The sequence below is a fragment of the Neolamprologus multifasciatus genome, chromosome 6 (genome assembly GCF_963576455.1).
Source record: "Neolamprologus multifasciatus chromosome 6, fNeoMul1.2, whole genome shotgun sequence".
In the NCBI taxonomy this organism is placed as follows: Eukaryota; Metazoa; Chordata; class Actinopteri; order Cichliformes; family Cichlidae; genus Neolamprologus; species Neolamprologus multifasciatus.
The window spans coordinates 19,115,120-19,132,749 of NC_140444.1; the positions used below are offsets into that span (position 1 = coordinate 19,115,120).

A 17,630-nucleotide genomic window follows, 5' to 3' on the forward strand; every position below is an offset into this window, starting at 1 on the left:
CGAGCTCAACCAGTGGTCCAATAAAATGTGAGATTTCAGGATGTCTTCAAAATTGAAGCTGCTGACTCATTTATTCGAAGTCAAACTTTACAACAAATACAGACACTATGATTTGAATTTATCACGTCAGATATTTATAGAGAGAAAATATTACATGTAACTGAGGTTTGTGGGGTTTTTTTTTTTTAAACTAAAAATATAATTGATACAGTACCTTGGGAAATTAAATTATAAATACATTCAGAAGTTCATTCAGATCTCATAGTGGGACTGCTACATTTCATCATTGCCACTGTAGTGATTAAAAACATAACACAGTATCTACATATTAATAACTGAGGAAAAGTGCATTGCGTCTGGGGTAAATATCAAACGGTAACATTTCATATATCGAGGTCCTGCAGGTTCCCCCAGCTGGGTCCCACTTTGACTTTGGCCTTCAACTTCACATAGAGTTTCACTGCTGACTCCATCTCTCTCTTGACTATCTGTGCAACCTGACAAAAGCAGAGGTTTGTGTGAGAGACACTTCATACAGCTGTGTGCAACCCAAACGGTAATTCCTTTATGTACCTGTATGAGGTCTTCTTCTGTGGCTTCGTAGATGAGTTCATCATGCAGCTGCAGGATGAAGTAAGCTCCTCTGAGTTGAGATCTTCCAGCTCTGCGATGATTATGGACTGATGAGATTACAGACGTGATTAATTTACAGACTTAAACATGATGCAGGGGTTATTGCTCCCTGCATGTTGCATTAATGCAAAAAAACAAAAAGATAATTTGTGTTCAGGTCACCTGAATTTGTGTGCTGGTGAGACGGAGGAGCTGCAGGATACGTATTTCGTAGCCGTTTCTGGATGTTGACAGTGGCAAGCTTAACAATATCAGCTGCAGAGCCCTGCACGGTTGTGTTCACTGCCTGCCGCTCTGCCTAAAAAAGTTTTGTTTTAAGGAAAAGGTGAAAAAAGTGGAAGAAGCACTGCATGAGTTTTAAATGACATGCTTCACATCTAAATTCTGTCAAAGAACTCATGCTCACATGAGCTTTGATGTGTCCATTGTTGCTGGTTATTCCAGGTAGATATCTTCTGCGACCCATCAGCGTCTGGACATAGCCGTCCTTTATACAGTTCCTCACAGTCTGTTTAAGAAAAGCATTGATCCCTGAAATGTCAGAAAGAAAATGTTTTAAAATGAGAATGTAGAAGTAAGTTTAACCAGTTTAAAGCAAACCTGTCGGTGGTTCAAGCCCCCTCTACAATTGACCATGGTCTGCTATACTGGATTATTAATCCAACTCTTGGTCTTGTTATGCTCCTCAGCTTGTTTTAGTACTGATAATAACTGAACGACATTAAGAAGTTTACACTTACATAAGTCTAATCTTCAAAAAAATCAACCAAACAAACATTCAAGATCTTGCTGTGTCTCTTTTTTCAAGTACAGGCACATAATTTCCATTTAATGTTTTTAATTTTTTTTTCTTGTTATCTCATTGTAGCTATAAACCCATCAATATTCCAACCTGTATACTGCAGCACATCCCATGAACTGGATTGTCCCATATGCAGAATTTGTGTTTTTTAGTATTGTGTGATGCATAACAGTGCAGAGAATATGCATGCGTCTTTCAGATGGACTCAAATTGGATGAAGAAAAAGTCACATGGGAACTGCTACATTATGCGTGTGTGCAGCAGGTGTAAGAGACACTGTGGCAACAACCGGAAATACACGGCTAATATTAGTGATATTACTAATATTGAGACGTGTAGTGGGGAAGCCCCGGTGTATACCTTTGTATCTGGCTTTGAAACTCTCAATGTAGCATGCTGCATCATTCTCATCCACTCCCATTTGCTCCCCCAAAGACTTTGCTCCCATCCCGTAGATGATCCCATAGCAAATCTGCAAACACAGAAGCATGTACTCCCCTGGTGACCTTGCATGTGTGCATGTCCTTGTGGTCTACCCTTTCCAGCCTAGTTGTACCTGTTTTGCCTGTTGTCTGAGGCTGTCATTCACTGACTCTGGCTCGACACTCTTCCACTCAGCTGCAATGCAGCGAAACACATCTGCTCCACCATTCAGCACCTGGTGAACATGCAAAGTTCACAATTTGAGTTTACATATTGTTTTCTTTCCATTAACCAGATTTAAATTTCACTGACCTGCAGGAGACGCTGATCCTTTGAGAGATGAGCTAGCACTCTCAACTCCAGCTGGGAGTAATCAGCTGCTAATATCATTCCACCTACACAACAGTACAAAGCTTATAGAAGCGCCTGAGGCAAAGCTACAGGAAGGACAGGTAACCACTCATCTATATGAACTATATGTGGATGTACCAGTATTATTATTAGAGAATTATTATATTAACCTGAAAAAGGAATGAAAGCATGTCTCATGCTAACAGAGAAGGCAGGGCCTTGTTCTGAAGTTCCAGCTGCGACTGAAGATACCACAGAGCGTCTCTTCTTTCTGTAACAACAGTGTAAAAAAATCCTTATAGCAAGTCCACCCTGCTACATCACTCCTAGCTATTTAACTTTTAAAGCAGTTAGTTTTGGGAAAAAAAACCTCACCCACATTAATCCAATGTAAATATGGAAGTCTTGCATTATTTTAGGGATGTAATACTATTACTCTGTTGTTGGCCTATTTCTACTTCTACTTCATAGACAGACCTATGAATATGAACAGAACATTCGGCATAATAAAAGAGATGAGCACAGCGCAAATTAACTTTTCATTTAATTTATTAACTTTTTCCACTGAAAAATACTTTACAGGTTATTATTAAGCAATATGCCACATTTAATAGGAGGCAAATAAAACAAACTACATATTTTAACACAGTTACATGTACTGTAAAATAAATTTAAAAAACTGCGGTCAGGCCTACAGTAACAGCTGCCAACTTTATTTCTAAAGAAAATCTGAAACTGAATTTATTTAGTGAGAAACGTGTTTTCTCATTTACATATACAGTTGTCTTTTTTTATTTTTTTATTTTCTTTTCTTTTTATTGACTGTCTTTGCATCTCATGACCTCTTGTTCGTTTCTTTCGCTTTCCTGTTTGTTTCTTTGTAACATAGAAAATGCTAAATTTAAAAAAAAAACATGTTTACATAATTAAAACTTGATGAATTCCCCTTTTAAAAACAAAACACTTTGATCAAGTTTAACCTTACCCTGCTTTGGTCGTCCTGTAACAGCCATCTTGTGAAGGTGGGCTCTCACCCACCATGGTGGGCATGTGAATCTCAAAGTCTTTGGGGACGTTCTGTATGTTTGGCTCGGTGAAACTCACTCTACCTGAGGACAGAATGAGCCAAGTCACTACAGGCTTCATATTTAACCTAAAGGGAAAATGTATTTGACAGCAGTGAAATCTCAGAAGTCTTCGTGTGCTGGTGTTTGTGTTTTACCTGTGGCTGTGTGTGTTTGAGCGATGGGGTATATCCTGTCCATCTCCAGTGTGGGGTGGTATTGTTTTTCCCTCTGCAGAGGGTAGACCACTTTAGTCAAGGCGTTAGTGATACGTCTCCACTCCAGAATTACACCTGGCAACGTGTGCAGCGGGCGAAGTTTCTCCAGAACATCCTGCTTCGAGAAATAAATGTTAGAGTTACGAAGCCAAAATAATGATTTACAGTTTTATAATATAATAAATATGTTTCTTGACAGCAATTAGGTGCAGGAGCAACATTAATTTGGTGAAATGTGAAATTGCTTCACCTTTGTGGTGCTGAACTGCTTCCCAAGTCGCACTCTGCCACCTGCTCTCCTCGTGTATCCCAGAGTTTTCTTACTTTTTGATCCACCTACGTCACCATTTGGAGGTAGGTGGAGTTCTAAGAACAACACCTGTGGCATACATGTGAGCACACACAAGTTCAGAAGTCTTACTACGCTTTGTGCAGACTAATTGGTAATTTTACTCAAAAACGTAGCTGGGATGGAGAAGAAATGTCTGACCTGTGCAATGTCATCGACGCAGGTGAGGGAGAAGCTGTGTCCAGCCAGAGCGTAAGCTTCAGATTCCAGCACAGACAGTTTGGCTTGCATGACGTGTTTTTGTCGTTCACACTCTTCAACACTGAAGCCGACTCCGTTCAGTTCCAGATGGGCCAAACAAACCTGGGAAGGCATCTCTATGCTCCTGAAGAAATCTGACATATATGTACAATATTGTTAAACAAATGTCTAAACGCATATTTCTGAACACATGGAGTGTGAGTTTCTATACTCAGTGTGCCCTCTTTCTCTAGCATGCCGGTCAGATGGTTCATGACGCCGTGTATGAGCACGCTTGTGGTTGCCGCCCTAACACGGGGACAGTGTGAATGTGCATTTCCAAGTCCGTCCAGCAGTTGTAACTCTTCTGGACAGTAGACAGTGACCATGTTGGGTAAAGTCCTCTCCTCACTGCCAGGGTCCAGCAGCCAACACGCAACCTGTGATAGATATTCACAACTTCAGCATGACATTTATTTTCTTTATCAATTTTTTCTCTCCAACCGTGGCAGCTGTATTTATTGACATAAACCCGTAATGTTATTAGTGTATCTGAGACAAAATGGACATTTATTTTTATATATTGCTGAGAAAATATGTTGATAATTATAAGCAGATCGTCTCTTATTGCTCGCGGGAAAGATTGTATCTCTCAGCTGACTTGGAAAAGACTTGATATCCCCCTGGATGAGCTGGAAGATGTGTCCTAAATGAGAGAGAAGTCTGGGCTTTTCTGCTCAGACTGCTGCCCCCACGAGCCAACCCCAGATAAGCAGTAAGAGGTGGATGGATGGATTATCTCTTATCGTTTATAATAAATACAAAAATTCTCTAAGTGTCAGCCTTACATATTACCAAGGTGCAATCACAAAACCTCACAGGTTGAGATAAAAATGATAGTTTAATATGAACTGCACTTGAATGGAGAAGTTTCAGGTTGCACACGTGACTTCAGTGTTTTTCTGTTTTCTCACCTTTGGGTCTTCACAATTTCCTTCCAAGCTGATTCCACAGCTTAGTACAAGTGTCTTGTACACCTGTATGATGTCATATACAACTACCGCACGCACTTCATGACCAGCTGATTGGCTGCTCAGACAAGCTTTCACATGCTCCAGCCTCTCATTTACTGGCAAGTCATTATCCAGTGGAGGAGGGGCCAGACTGGAGCTCAGGCCTAAAGGAAACGCAAACAAGGTCAACTGAGAAAACACTGTTAAAGAGCGAGCTGGTAACGTCAACCTGCATATATTTTTCGGTCGCTACCTTTGCTCTGCTCTTCCTGCAGAGATACATAGTATGCGTCTCTTCCTCCCCAGCATACAGACAATCCAATCAGAACAAGCCCTTCGCTGTTCCTTAATGGAAATCCAACAGGCGTGTTGAGCCTGTGCTGAGCTGCTGACTCTGCACAGAAAATAAATGGATGAAGTCACTGATCTCATCACAGGCTAATTTAGTGGTGCTTATGCTGACGAGAAAAAAATACAGGTGCTAAAGAAATTTTGTCAAATGATGCAAATATATTGAGTGCCTTGGAACTGCTTCACCCTAAATGACTCTTCAGTTACCTCTCTTGTGTTTCCCTCCTATTTCCCCCTCAGGCTGCTCTGTCCTTTCACAGGCCAAAGCCAGAGAGTAGCGCTGTTTTGTTTTCCACTCTTTAATGAACATTTCAAAGAGGCGCCTGTCGCTTGCCACGTCTATGATGGAGAAAGTCCCGGAGTTTCTGGAACAGACAGACGCATCCTGGGACAGCTGAAGCGTGAAGCTTTCGTGAAACACAGGTGACTCTGTATCAGAGAGAGGCTGTGGCTGTGGGGAGGATGGAGGAACAGAGTGTCGGGGAGGGCTGAGGGTCTCGCTGGTGGATGTGGTTTTCAAATTAGACTGCAGAACAGTTGTTAGTTCAGGATTAGGTAGCGTCTGTGGTTCCTGTCCACGTTTTTGGTGGTGATCAGTTGTTGATTCTAGACTCTTATTGTCAGAAGCAGAAACTACTGATCGAAGATTATGGTTTCCTGTGGGAGTTTTAGGACATTTTGCAATTGCCAATTTTTCTTGAAAGCGGCTTGACGGAATCGACTGGTTCAGTGGCGACTGGATGGATGAGGTGGTCAGCTTTACTCTCGGTGTAACAGGTGGTGTTTCCTGAGTTGGGGGAATGAGGTCACCAGCAGAGCCTGGTCTTTCTAGTAAATTTTCACTGTCACTTCTTAAAGGTCGTCCTTCTTTAGAGTTACTTGTAGCAGCAGATTGCTGTAACTTCTCCCTCTTTTTGCCTGCTTGCTTCGAGGACTCTGGTATCAGTGGAGCACCAGCTGTGTTTGCAGCAGCAGCAGTATGCGTTTGAATGACTGTGAGGCCTTCTGTTGTGTTTTGCAAAGGCTGGTCAGACATGCTAGGCCAGCGGTCAAAGATCTCTTGTAAACCAGGGCTACAATCAAATGCACTTTCTGGAGCATTTTGCAGAAAGGGTTGTTTAAAAACTGTATTATGTGACAATATGGCATCCATTTCCTTTTTATTTTCCTTCTCTTCTCCTTTAGTCTCTACATGTTTTGCATTTTCAACATCTTCAATACCTATTTCCTGTCTCCCTCCTGGTTTAACACTTTCTTGTGTGCTACGCTGTTTAATGTCTTTTAGACGACCTTGATTTTTCTCATCATGTTCATTTTGAGGTGTAGTAGTGAGTTGTGGCTGCATCTGTCCTTCACACAGAACATTCTGTTCTGGGTTCACTTGCTCATGCTCTTGTTCAGTACCGTCTGCTTGTCTGAACAAACTCTGCCTTTCCAGATAGTGTTCACCGATCAGCAGCGAGTCACCCCACTCTGACAGGTTAAAGAAAGACTCGCCCCATTGGATTGCCTCCTGTTTCTCTGCTTCCTGGTTGGCAAGAAGCTCACTGCGTCGTCTCTCCTGGGTCGATGAAGCACACTTTTCTTTCATCTCCTGGTTTATAGATTCCTCCTCATCTGATTGGTCAGGGATCTGGTGCGGGCTCAGATCCGCCAGCAGAGGGCTGTGATATAAGCTGTCAAAAAGGAAGCTACTGCTTCTGTTAAGACTCACAGAAGAGGTCTGATTAGGATCCGGGGCCTCATCATTAAATGCACCTTCATTTTCATCTTTATCCATGTTATCACCACCTCCTGGCTCAGGTGAAATCTTTGAGAAAGGAACAAACAAGTATTTATAAAGACGATCATATTCACACAATTCTAGCATAATATATGTTTCCAGTCTCTTACCTGATGGCTGGTATTGAGGATGAGCTCCATCTGGCTATCTGTGAGAGAAATATTGAAGCTGGGGTGTGCTTTGTCTGGCCCTTTAAGTCCATTTGTTCTTTCGTGTCCATTTTCCTCCAGACCTGCAGCTACTTCCAACAATTGATCTTCTCTTCTCTTTTTTGTTTCAACTGCCTGATCCATACACCTGACGACCTCATCTGTCTGTTGAACAATGATTCTCTCTGTCTGAGTGTCCAGTTCAAAGCTGTCACCAAAACTCTCTTCTCCCATTTTAACATCCCCCTCAATTTCATCATCTGTCTTATCTCCTCCGTAGAGCTCAGGAGATGAAAACTTCTCTCTACCATCCATCCGTCTTCGCTTGGCCTCAGGAACAGTGGCAGAAGAGTCCGAGAGGGGAGAGTTTAATGTGTCTGGATTTGTAGGTGCAGAAGTACGAGGAGGAGTTTCGTGCATACGGTGAGGGGCAGGAATAGTTACTAGCAGCTGACCCGAATGAGCTGAATTTTTGACTGAAGAAACTATTGCAGGTTTCGAGTGTGACGTTTCTGCGGTCTCAACGTTATCTTGCAGATGTTTGTCAGTCTGTATGGAGTGCAGGACTTTTCTTAAGGCTCTCTTCAGTATACCAGGCTGCACAGGTGAAACAGTAAGTCCTGTGGTGCAGTCTCCTTTCACTGTCCTTGTGGAAACAGTTTGCTGTTGTTCTGCCCGTGATATTGGCGCTCTAAAACGTGGAAGCAGTATTGGAGAAGGTGAGGCCTGAGGCTGTGGTCCCGGTGCAGGCACAGTTAGGGGGCTAGATATAATCTCAGCCAACTCCTGTGTTAGGCTATGTTCAGGAACAGGCTGATTTACTTGATAATTCTTTTTCCTGATTGAGACCGTGACTCCATCTGCGTCTCTTTCTTTTCGCTTTGCTTTGTGGCACCCCTTCTCTTCCTGCTCTGACCCTATGTTCTCTGCGTTTTCACCTTGATTTTCTGCAGCATTTGTTATTGATTTCTTTGTCACTACTTTTGATGTTTCATTTTTTCTTTCCACTTTAACTTCTCTGTTTGCTTCCCCGATTTCTGGGTCATATCTGCCTTCCTTTCTGGGATCTTCCAGTATTTTCTTTGATTCCATCACTCCTAACTTCCCCTGCTCTTTTCCTGATTCCCCTTTTTGCCTGCTGTTCCTTCCCTCCATTTTCACTTCAGACATCTTTTCATCACTTTTACAGCCTTCCCTAATCTCTTCTCCATGATCATTGTTTGTCTCTGGTTCTTGTACACTGAGACACGAGGAGGACGAGGTGTCCAAATCCCCAGAGTGATGGTCATCAGGGCTGTTTACAGCAGGAGCCCCAGGAGGAAGACTTGTAGGATCCCAGTGAATTCCTAACTGGGCCAGGTCTTCTTGAAGAAGGAGCCTTGCCTCAGACACTATCTCAACAGCTGCCTCCTGTTCTGTGAGAGCTCGTCCACCGGTCACCCAGACACATCGGAGGCTTCGTCTCTCAGCTGCCTCCACTTCACTCTCATCCACTGCACGCTTGGAGCTGATGAAGGCAGACAGTACAAGACTGGTTATAGCTTATAAAGTTCTCAGGAGATTATAACTTGAGTGCATACCTTTTGAAGTTGAGTTTCAGTTTAGATGGTTTACCACAACTGTTATCACATCAGCTACATTACAGGGGTAACTAAAAATTTTGATCTGTGAGAGATTGACTTGGAACTAAAGGTTGTTTTTTAGTTTGATTCACAGTGCAGTTATTCAATTGTTATTCCTTTTTTTTTTTTTTACTGATGTGCATATAATTATGTTCCTCCTGTAAGCACATCAGGATTATTCAGTTGCATTAACTTTAAAAGTTATTAATAAAAAAAATTAATCAAGTTCAGATTACACTGATTAATTTCTTGGCAATATTATTTTTCTCTGTTTTTCCAGCAGCATTCTGCAACATTTACCAGGTCAGAGTTCTTGAGAAATGGAGCACAGGCAAAGAAAAACCCCAATAAATATTTCTGCAGACCCAGGTCGCTTTCTTTAAAATTGCAAAAAAATGAAAAATACACTGGCCTTGATGGAAGCCGTCTTATGTGCCTTATGCACCACTAAGATGCTCCGCCCACCCATTTTTCCCCATTTAATCCTTAAATCCCTTTTATGCAGTACGTAGCACATTTGAAAAAATGTATCAGATTCGCTGATTAAAAATTTAAAAAGCACTGCCATTATTTGCCTAGACAGCAGAACCAAATAAGTGCCATTCTTCTATCAGGGACTTCATATCTTTAACACAAATACACACCTACCTCTTAAATGGGATGGCATTCCGCAGGGCTTTCTCAACATCAGCTACGGTGGCTCTGGCCAGCTCTGCGACAGTGCAGAGGTCTTGGGCGTAGAGCGCTCTGGCTCGAGTTGCATTCAGAAGGGAAACTCTGACCAGGTCGACCAGCTCCCTCTGGACTCCAAAGCTCAACCTGGTCTGGTACTGGGATAAAAGCAGTTCCATGTTGTGCCAGCCGAGACGCTTGCAGAACACAGTTACCATACCTGAGGGAACACATTTACATGCTTAGTTACCAACATGTTGCTTTTTGTTCTGTTTTTCTTTCGTTTCTTGTTGTGATTACACTGATCACTGATTCAACAGCATTTAGATCCATTCTGATCCAGCGAAACGTCTGAGGCACACGAAACGAAAATACGAAACGAAATATGTTAACATGAAGTACCTTAGAAAATCTCATACTAACCTGACTGAAAAACATGGACATCTATGAATGATGGATACTTGTCTATAAGTTATTTATATAGGTGCAGAAACACATTTAAGTTGTAGTGGAGGTAAGTCTCTCCTGCGTATCTACCACTCAGAAGTGTTCCTGCCTCTTGCATTGAGTTAATGTTCTGTTTAAAGGTAAAGTTTTGTCACAAATTCAAAGGGTGCGTATTCTAAAGTGTAACGTGTTCTCTGCTGCAAGCCTCAGAAAAGCTTTACACTCAAGCCTCCAGAGGCGCTGGAACAACTTCTCTTAATCTCTTAAGTATCTACCTGCATACGTGGAAGCAGACTGCTGCAGAGATTGTAACTGCCCACGACTGCAGTTGTATTTGTTTGCAACAGTTCCCAAAGGCACCTCATTCACCAGATCCTGCAGTACAAGAGTTGTGAAAAACCTGAGAGCAAGTGAAAGAAAAGAAGATGGGAATTACAAAGGATTCAGTCAAACAAAAGAATATACTTTTTCCAGTAATGAAATATATCCCTTATTTGTTTTGGGGTTGGGCTTTTTCCCCCGTGCTTCTCATATGAGTCAGCTTTTAAACAAGGGCCGCAATGTTAGGAATCACTATGCACACAATGAACAATATAATGTAATCCAGTACTAAACCCTGATTCATCAATAACATTTCAAGGTTTGCAGCAGTTTGAGGTTCTGAAAACGTGAACTGAAAACTAAATGTAAAGGATATTCAGTAAGTATATGTTATACACATGACTTTCAAATTATAATAAATGTGTTTTACCGTTTATGAATAGCCATTTGTCTGTGCTGCTTTTCTGTCTTGGCAACAAGTTTCCCGCCGACAGATCGTGCCAAAAAGCCTTCCTGGACGCCAACCAGTTCTGCTACTCTCTTCATCGATGATGACAGCTGCTCCCACAGACAGAAGAACTGATACCAATCTATGGTGGTCCACTCTGCGTACAGTGGAGTGATCTGAGGAGAATTTAGACACAGTATTTCAAATATTTAGATTTGGAGCAGCAGTGTGGAATTTTAAGAGATGTGTCCTCTCAAAATATTTCTGTTACCTATAAGAAAGTTAGGATTTAAGCACCATTAGGCATGTATCAACAACCTTAAGAGGTATTATATAGCCAACAGAAAATGTACCAGCAAGTTTTAATATATGTACCAGGTACAAAATGTGCAAATCATTTTCCAGGACAAAGCCCTTCATGGCCCGCTGCAGGTCTGCAAATATTCCTAGAGCCTCAGGAGGAGATAGGGAGGAAGAAAGGGTGGCGGCGCCAAGTTGAGTTGGACAGTACCGCTCGTCTGGGTATGCAAAGATATGGACAGAGAGCATATAATTCACTGAAAATCTGATAAGAAAATGATACTAGGATCAAAGAAAGTAAAGGAATCACAGTGAAATTAGTCTTTTATCAATTAACTGTGAAAACATTTTTTTTAATGTTGAAAATGACTATTTGAAATATACATTTCTACCAGAACATAATATTATTGAAGGCCTATTCATCATGTACCAGTTTAGCAGTTATATGAAAGGATGAATACTGCAGGATATTATCAAAACTGTGGGATTACCTTGTCCATCTTTTTGAATGTTAATAAATTCATTCTCCATCAACCATTCAACACAGGTCTCAATAGAGCCTTTACTGGTCTCTTCTTTGGAGACTTTTTTGCCATGACATTTCATGCTGGCAGCCAGAAGTGAGCACGAAGCATACAATCTCACATCTTGCGGAGTGCTGGCTACACCTCCAACGATTATCTGTGTGTCAGAATGAGGGGAATAAGGAAGACAAAACAATTACAGCTGCTTGTTTAGTCACTGTGAGGTTAAGTACCTTGACTGTACATCAGTTAAACTAGTGCAATAGCTGTTATAAAAGAAGGAAATAATCTACTTTAAGCATAACTTGTTACTATTCCTACCAGTTTGAATAATAATCATACCTCCAGGATGGCTCGTAGCATGCTAGTGGTAACACCTTCACCCTCTCTTCTCACCAGGCAGCTGCTGATTGGCTGAAGAGCACCTTTAAGCAGAGTGATACCTTTCTGACGCTCTGCCTCCTTACACACCAGCACACTTTCACCTTGAAGGAAAGGACAAAATGATAAAACACAAAATAAAACTCTAATTTTAATTCAATTTTGCAAACAAAATAAACTTCATTCATTCATGAAAGACTTCACACACCTGTAGTGTCAATTCCTTTTCTCCCTGCTCGTCCTGCCATCTGTTTGTATGTGAGCGGATCCAGCAAGTGACCGTTGAATGTGGGAGTTCGAATGATGACCCTGCGCGCTGGGAGATTAACCCCTGATGAGAGAGTTGAGGTGGCAGCCAGGACTCTGATCATGCCCTGGCGAAAAGCTCCCTCCAACACGTCACGTTCATCGAATGTTAATCCTGCAGAGTCAAACATTAACTCATATAAACATACTCAAAAAATATTGCATTTAGTCTAGAACAATGGTTCTCAAACTGCGTGGCAGGCCCCAATCAGGTGACCAATAAGAAATTAAACTAAGTTGATTTAATATAACAATATAGTTATATTATTCAACAACTATTGACAATAGTTGTTGAATGTGGGGGCATCAAATTAGGCTTAATATCCAGTAGTCTAGACTCAGCTGTGGTTAAAAGGATTGCATAAATGTGTTCACCAGCATGGTGGAAGGCCACGCCCCATGGCACAGTGCGCTGCAGGATGGGGTCCAAACCAGCTGGAGTTCGTCTTAATTGAGCTATTACATCCACTAGTCCCTCCTGATCCAGACGCACTGGCTGAGGCTCAGCTTCGCTCTGACGCTCTGAGAAAAAACATACCAAACATACCACACCATAAGATTTGAGATAAAATTCTGTGACTCAAATATAATAAATTCATTAAAAAACTGAATGTGCATATCATAACATGCTGCAAAAACAGGCTATTGTTCTACCTCATTCTGAAATAAGTATTTAAACTTCACAAACCAGCATGTCTGAGGTTGTAAAACTCTCTCGCGATAGTATCTGCCAGTTTCTCACACCAGTTCTTTGAAGGACAGAATAGCAGCACGCAGTGGCCCTCTCTTGCTGTCTCATAGCACAAGCTCACTACGTGGTCATCATCACCCTATGACGTAAAGAATCTGTTAATATACTACTATTCATGACAAACTATGTCTCATCTCTGGACTTTACTCAGTTACCTTAACGTGGAGTGCAGGGGTAAAATGTCGGACCACAGAGAGACTCTGGTCATAGATGTTGCAGCCCACCTTGAGGTGCTCCTGCAGGGGTACAGGTCTATAGTCTGTCTGGTACAGCTCTGCACCTAACCAGCTAGCCAGGAGCGAGAGGTTTGGCAAAGTGGCACTCATACCGATTATTTGAATGCCCTCAGAAAGAGACCTGCAGAAAGACTAATTAACACTTTTGGCAGAGGAGCATGATTTTTAAAGACTGCAAATTCAGAAAAGGTCAGGCCAAAAAAAATTTAATAAATGGCACAGACCCCATGCTGTTCTGCTTCTGTGCAATGTAGCGGATTTTAGTTAAGAGCAATTCCAGCAGGTATCCTCTTCCAGAATCTCCAACCATATGCAGCTCATCTACTACTACCATACCTTGAAGCACAAAAATAACAAACTCATTTTCTATAAATTATATCAATGAATGCAAACAATTAGGACTTCAAAGCAATAAAATATTTTAGAATTTAGTATTTCTGTATTTAGTAATTTACTGTAGTGTACTGACTTTGTTAAATTACTTCTTTTATTTCAGTTTATAAAATACCTGCAAATAACCCAAATGCATTCAGTTTACACTGATAAAAGTGAGAAAAGAAGGAACTTCTTAAACTTGAAAAGCTGCAGTTAAGCAAAAGTTTGACATGACCGTCAATTGACGACTCAATTGTTCAACTGTTTCAGTACTAGCAACTATAACAAATATATTACCTAGAAGAGTCATACTATTCTCTTCAATGAGTCTGTTAATAAGAGAGTTGGCTTTTTCTATGGTGCAAACAGCTACATCCAGAGCTGTGAACCCTCCAGCAGCAGAGGTGCTGCCCATGTACCCCTCCACCCGAACTCCTGCCTCTTCAAATATGCTCTACAAGATAAGATACACAAGTGTGTTAGACTGAGACATATACGCAGAAAACATTTTGTCCATAACCATATGCATGAATTTCTCTGTTCACTGCTCACGCACCTGAAGGTAATGCATCTTCTCTTTTGCAACAGAGACAAATGGCAGGATGAAGAGAGCTTTTCTTTTTGTCTCCAACACACGCTTTAACATCAAGAGCTCTGACACCAGAGTTTTTCCAGCACTAGTAGGGGCTGAAATAAAAAAAAACAAAAAAAAACGAAACAATAATAATAATAATAACAACAGCAATACTATAATAATAATAATAATAATGGATTGGATTTATATAGCGCTTTTCAAGGCACCCAAAGCGCTTTACAATGCCACTATTCATTCACTCTCACATTCACACACTGGTGGAGGCAAGCTACAGTTGTAGCCACAGCTGCCCTGGGGCAGACTGACAGAAGCGAGGCTGCCATATCGCGCCATCGGCCCCTCTGGCCAACACCAGTAGGCGGTAGGGTAAAGTGTCTTGCCCAAGGACACAACGACCAGGACAGAGAGCCCGGGGATTGAACCGGCGACCTTCCGGTTACAGATATGCTCCCCAACCCCTGAACCACGGTCGCCTAATACAAATAATAATTGAAAATATTTTCCCAACTGATATGCCTGTTGCTCCTCTCTCCCCAAGACCCACTTTAGAAACCTTGAGCTCATAGAGGAGAGAATAAAGAAAACATAAAACATTGAGATTCTTACCAGAATACACCAGGTTACCTCCCCGCAGCACCTGTCCAACAGCAAGGCACTGAGCCTGCCACTCAAACATCCGAGTCACTCCATGTTTCTGGTATCGGTCCAGCACAGGTTTTGGTAAGCCCCAGTTGGAAAGCAACAGCTTTTCAGCTTGGTCAGGAGGAGCACACAAGGCAGGACCTACAGTAGGACACAAGTTATTACACGTAGTGTTGAATCAAAATCTTCAATGCTTTGTTTAAAACAGATATGTCACACACATGTCAAATATAAATGCAGTTTATTGAAACAGTCCAAATCTGGCACACATGAACAAGAAAGCCATTCATACAAGCTGCAAAACTGGTTTACTAAAAGGATAAAATAGCCACCTGCTGCAGGGCCTCAAAACTGTGTTCAGTGGTCGCACCACTGCCTTTGATTATATTCAATATGAGGCAACTTTATTTTATTTGGGCCTTTTTTCTTCTCGTCTTCATGACTTTCCTTGTCTTATGTAAAACAGTTTTAACTGCTTTGTTGGCGATTGGTGCTAAACAAACAAAATCCCCTACCTCATTTCTCATCTAAGGGGAAGCAGCTTGGAAATGTTGCTATTGATATGTATGCTATGAACGTTGATATTGAAACCATGTTCTGAAGAGGGTTTACTTATCATATCAAATTTTACAACCTTGGTTATTTCTGTGCACATTCCTGAGCTGTATGCAGTAACACACACAATAGTTCATCTGTGTTTCATCCAGCAGCCAGCTGAATGGTTAATCTAGCTCGACGGTTTTATGTCAGTGCCTGGTGTACTTTACCTGGATGAGGCAACGTGTCACTGAGAGTGCTGAGCTCTAAGCCACTGGGGACTGTGAGCACAGAAGCAGACTGACTCTGTAACGATCGCTGGAGTTTGGCCCTCTTTATAGCTGCTGCGAGACGGGTGGGGTTGAACAAGATGTAGTCCCTGGATAGATGGCCATTCTTACTTGACCCATTTTTGTCTTCACTAAAAGGAGAACTCTTTCTTTTAGACACAAGCTTCTGGCTGTGGAACAGAGCAAGAGAGAATATGTTGACAGAAGCAGTTCAGGAGGACATTAAAGAAATAATACAAAAGCTAGACAAGTTAAAACACACATGCTGGAAGTGCCTGCTTGATGACTGTTTTGTGTGTTCTGGCAAGCTACAATGTTGACAACGGCAGAAGCAAGCTTTGAAGTAGTGCTCTGTGGATGTTCCACTTCCTCTGAGTCCTCACTGAAGAGAAGCTTTTGAGCAAGCTCTTTGCAGTCAGCTCTCCATCTCGCTCGCTTGCTATCCCCTCTAGGCTCACAGACTCCATCAATAGGGCAAGGGTGTCTGCGGGATCTTTTGTCTGAGGCGTGAAAAGATACTCCATCTCTGATCTGCGCCAAATCTATCTCCTTTTCATTTTGTGCAACTAGTGCAAGGGGGTGTAAAGGGGCAAAGGGAGTTGATGCTGATGATGGTCTTTCCGGGGCATGTCTGTTTACTGCGGGCTTCACAGGGTCCACAACGTCTAGCGCCTGCAGGACCTCTTCACTGAGAGCTAAAGTGGACTCCCCCAGCAGAAACACAGCTCCTCCGTTCTAAGACAAAAAACAATGCTTATGATTTATTTGAATCAAAGAAGGAAAAAGAGAGTAAAATAAGCTGTTCCACTCACCTTGCAGTTGTCTTTGTTGCTGTTCTGTGATCCGTTTGTTTTGTCTGACAGGCTTGTTTTCTGTCTGTCTCCGTTTGGTGGCTCATCATGAGCTTGGAAGCTGTGCGCAGAAATAAGTGCATTCATTACTTCAACACGTACGACTGGCGATTATATTAATATTGGTGTCTCCAAGCAACAGCTGACTGTTCATAAATGTCATTGCAGATAAATGAAGTGAAACAGGTTACTCACCTTGTTTTCTTTTTGACCTGGTGCTGTCCCATGTAGCTCCTTTTTTTCTGAGGACCCGAGGTGTTCATGCTGAACAAACTGCAGAGGTTTTAGTGAACGCCCGAGTAAGTGGATGTGAATTAACATGACATAAATTTACCCTCGACACAGGCTTATAAACTCAATTTGATGTTTACAAAACAAAAGAAAGCAATAGTCAACTCTTAAGTAATTATTTTAGTAGCGAAAAAACAACAATAAAAAAACTTCTAGTTTGATAAACAAATCTCAAATCAAAAAGACCGCCGGAGCGCCACACCGGTGTTTCGCTAAAACAGTCCGACGGAATACAAGCTGTTCCTAAGCAAAGTTCCATTTAGCATCACTATTGCTACTACTATCTATTCTACATTGACTATTAATAATGATTGATGTGGATAATGATTGTGTAGTGAATAATGATTGTGTATTTACAGTGGTACTTTTACTTTCTACTTTACCACTTACGTAAACGTAAAAGTAATACATTCTAAAGCTTATTGAACCTTACAATATAAAAGTAAAACTATCCATTACACACAAAATGGGTTCCATAGCTGTTCTTATATGTTATAGTCTATTATCAAATGATTATAAATGAACAAGCAAGTATTTCATATTTGTAGATGCCCAGGGCAGAGGTGATTGAAGTAATTGTATATACTGTTGCGTGGTTTCATTTACTGTACAGCAGTTTATTTTTCTTTTTTCCCTTTTTTCACAATTTATCTATTCTTCCTTGACCATACCGTATACATGCTGATGACGCAAAGAACACACATTAGTATAATATACCATGTATG

General features: G+C 41.5%; 1 protein-coding gene across 2 annotated transcripts; it reads right to left on the reverse strand.

Annotated features, from left to right (window-relative positions):
• Positions 1-97: 97 nt before the first annotated feature.
• On the reverse strand, positions 98-17,299 carry polq (polymerase (DNA directed), theta). 2 transcript variants are annotated; one of them, XM_085163665.1, is made up of 35 exons: positions 16,810-17,294; positions 16,576-16,675; positions 16,026-16,498; positions 15,704-15,933; positions 14,901-15,077; positions 14,256-14,386; positions 13,997-14,153; positions 13,549-13,660; positions 13,244-13,445; positions 13,026-13,167; positions 12,713-12,859; positions 12,240-12,452; positions 11,993-12,135; positions 11,618-11,807; positions 11,202-11,344; positions 10,809-11,002; positions 10,333-10,457; positions 9,587-9,830; positions 7,278-8,823; positions 5,592-7,194; positions 5,287-5,427; positions 4,995-5,197; positions 4,253-4,460; positions 3,982-4,175; positions 3,742-3,870; positions 3,432-3,606; positions 3,195-3,318; positions 2,380-2,480; positions 2,171-2,253; positions 1,992-2,093; positions 1,796-1,907; positions 1,040-1,164; positions 796-931; positions 574-680; positions 98-497 (listed from the first exon to the last, which is right to left on the reverse strand). In XM_085163665.1, exons 1-35 carry the CDS (start codon positions 16,875-16,877, stop codon positions 384-386), a joined length of 8,394 nt encoding a protein of 2,797 aa, XP_085019791.1. In that variant the 5' UTR covers positions 16,878-17,294; the 3' UTR covers positions 98-383. The 2 variants fall into 2 exon arrangements, with proteins under 2 accessions (XP_085019791.1, XP_085019790.1); XM_085163664.1 differs by having other exon boundaries at positions 98-680; positions 16,810-17,299.
• Positions 17,300-17,630: the final 331 nt, after the last annotated feature.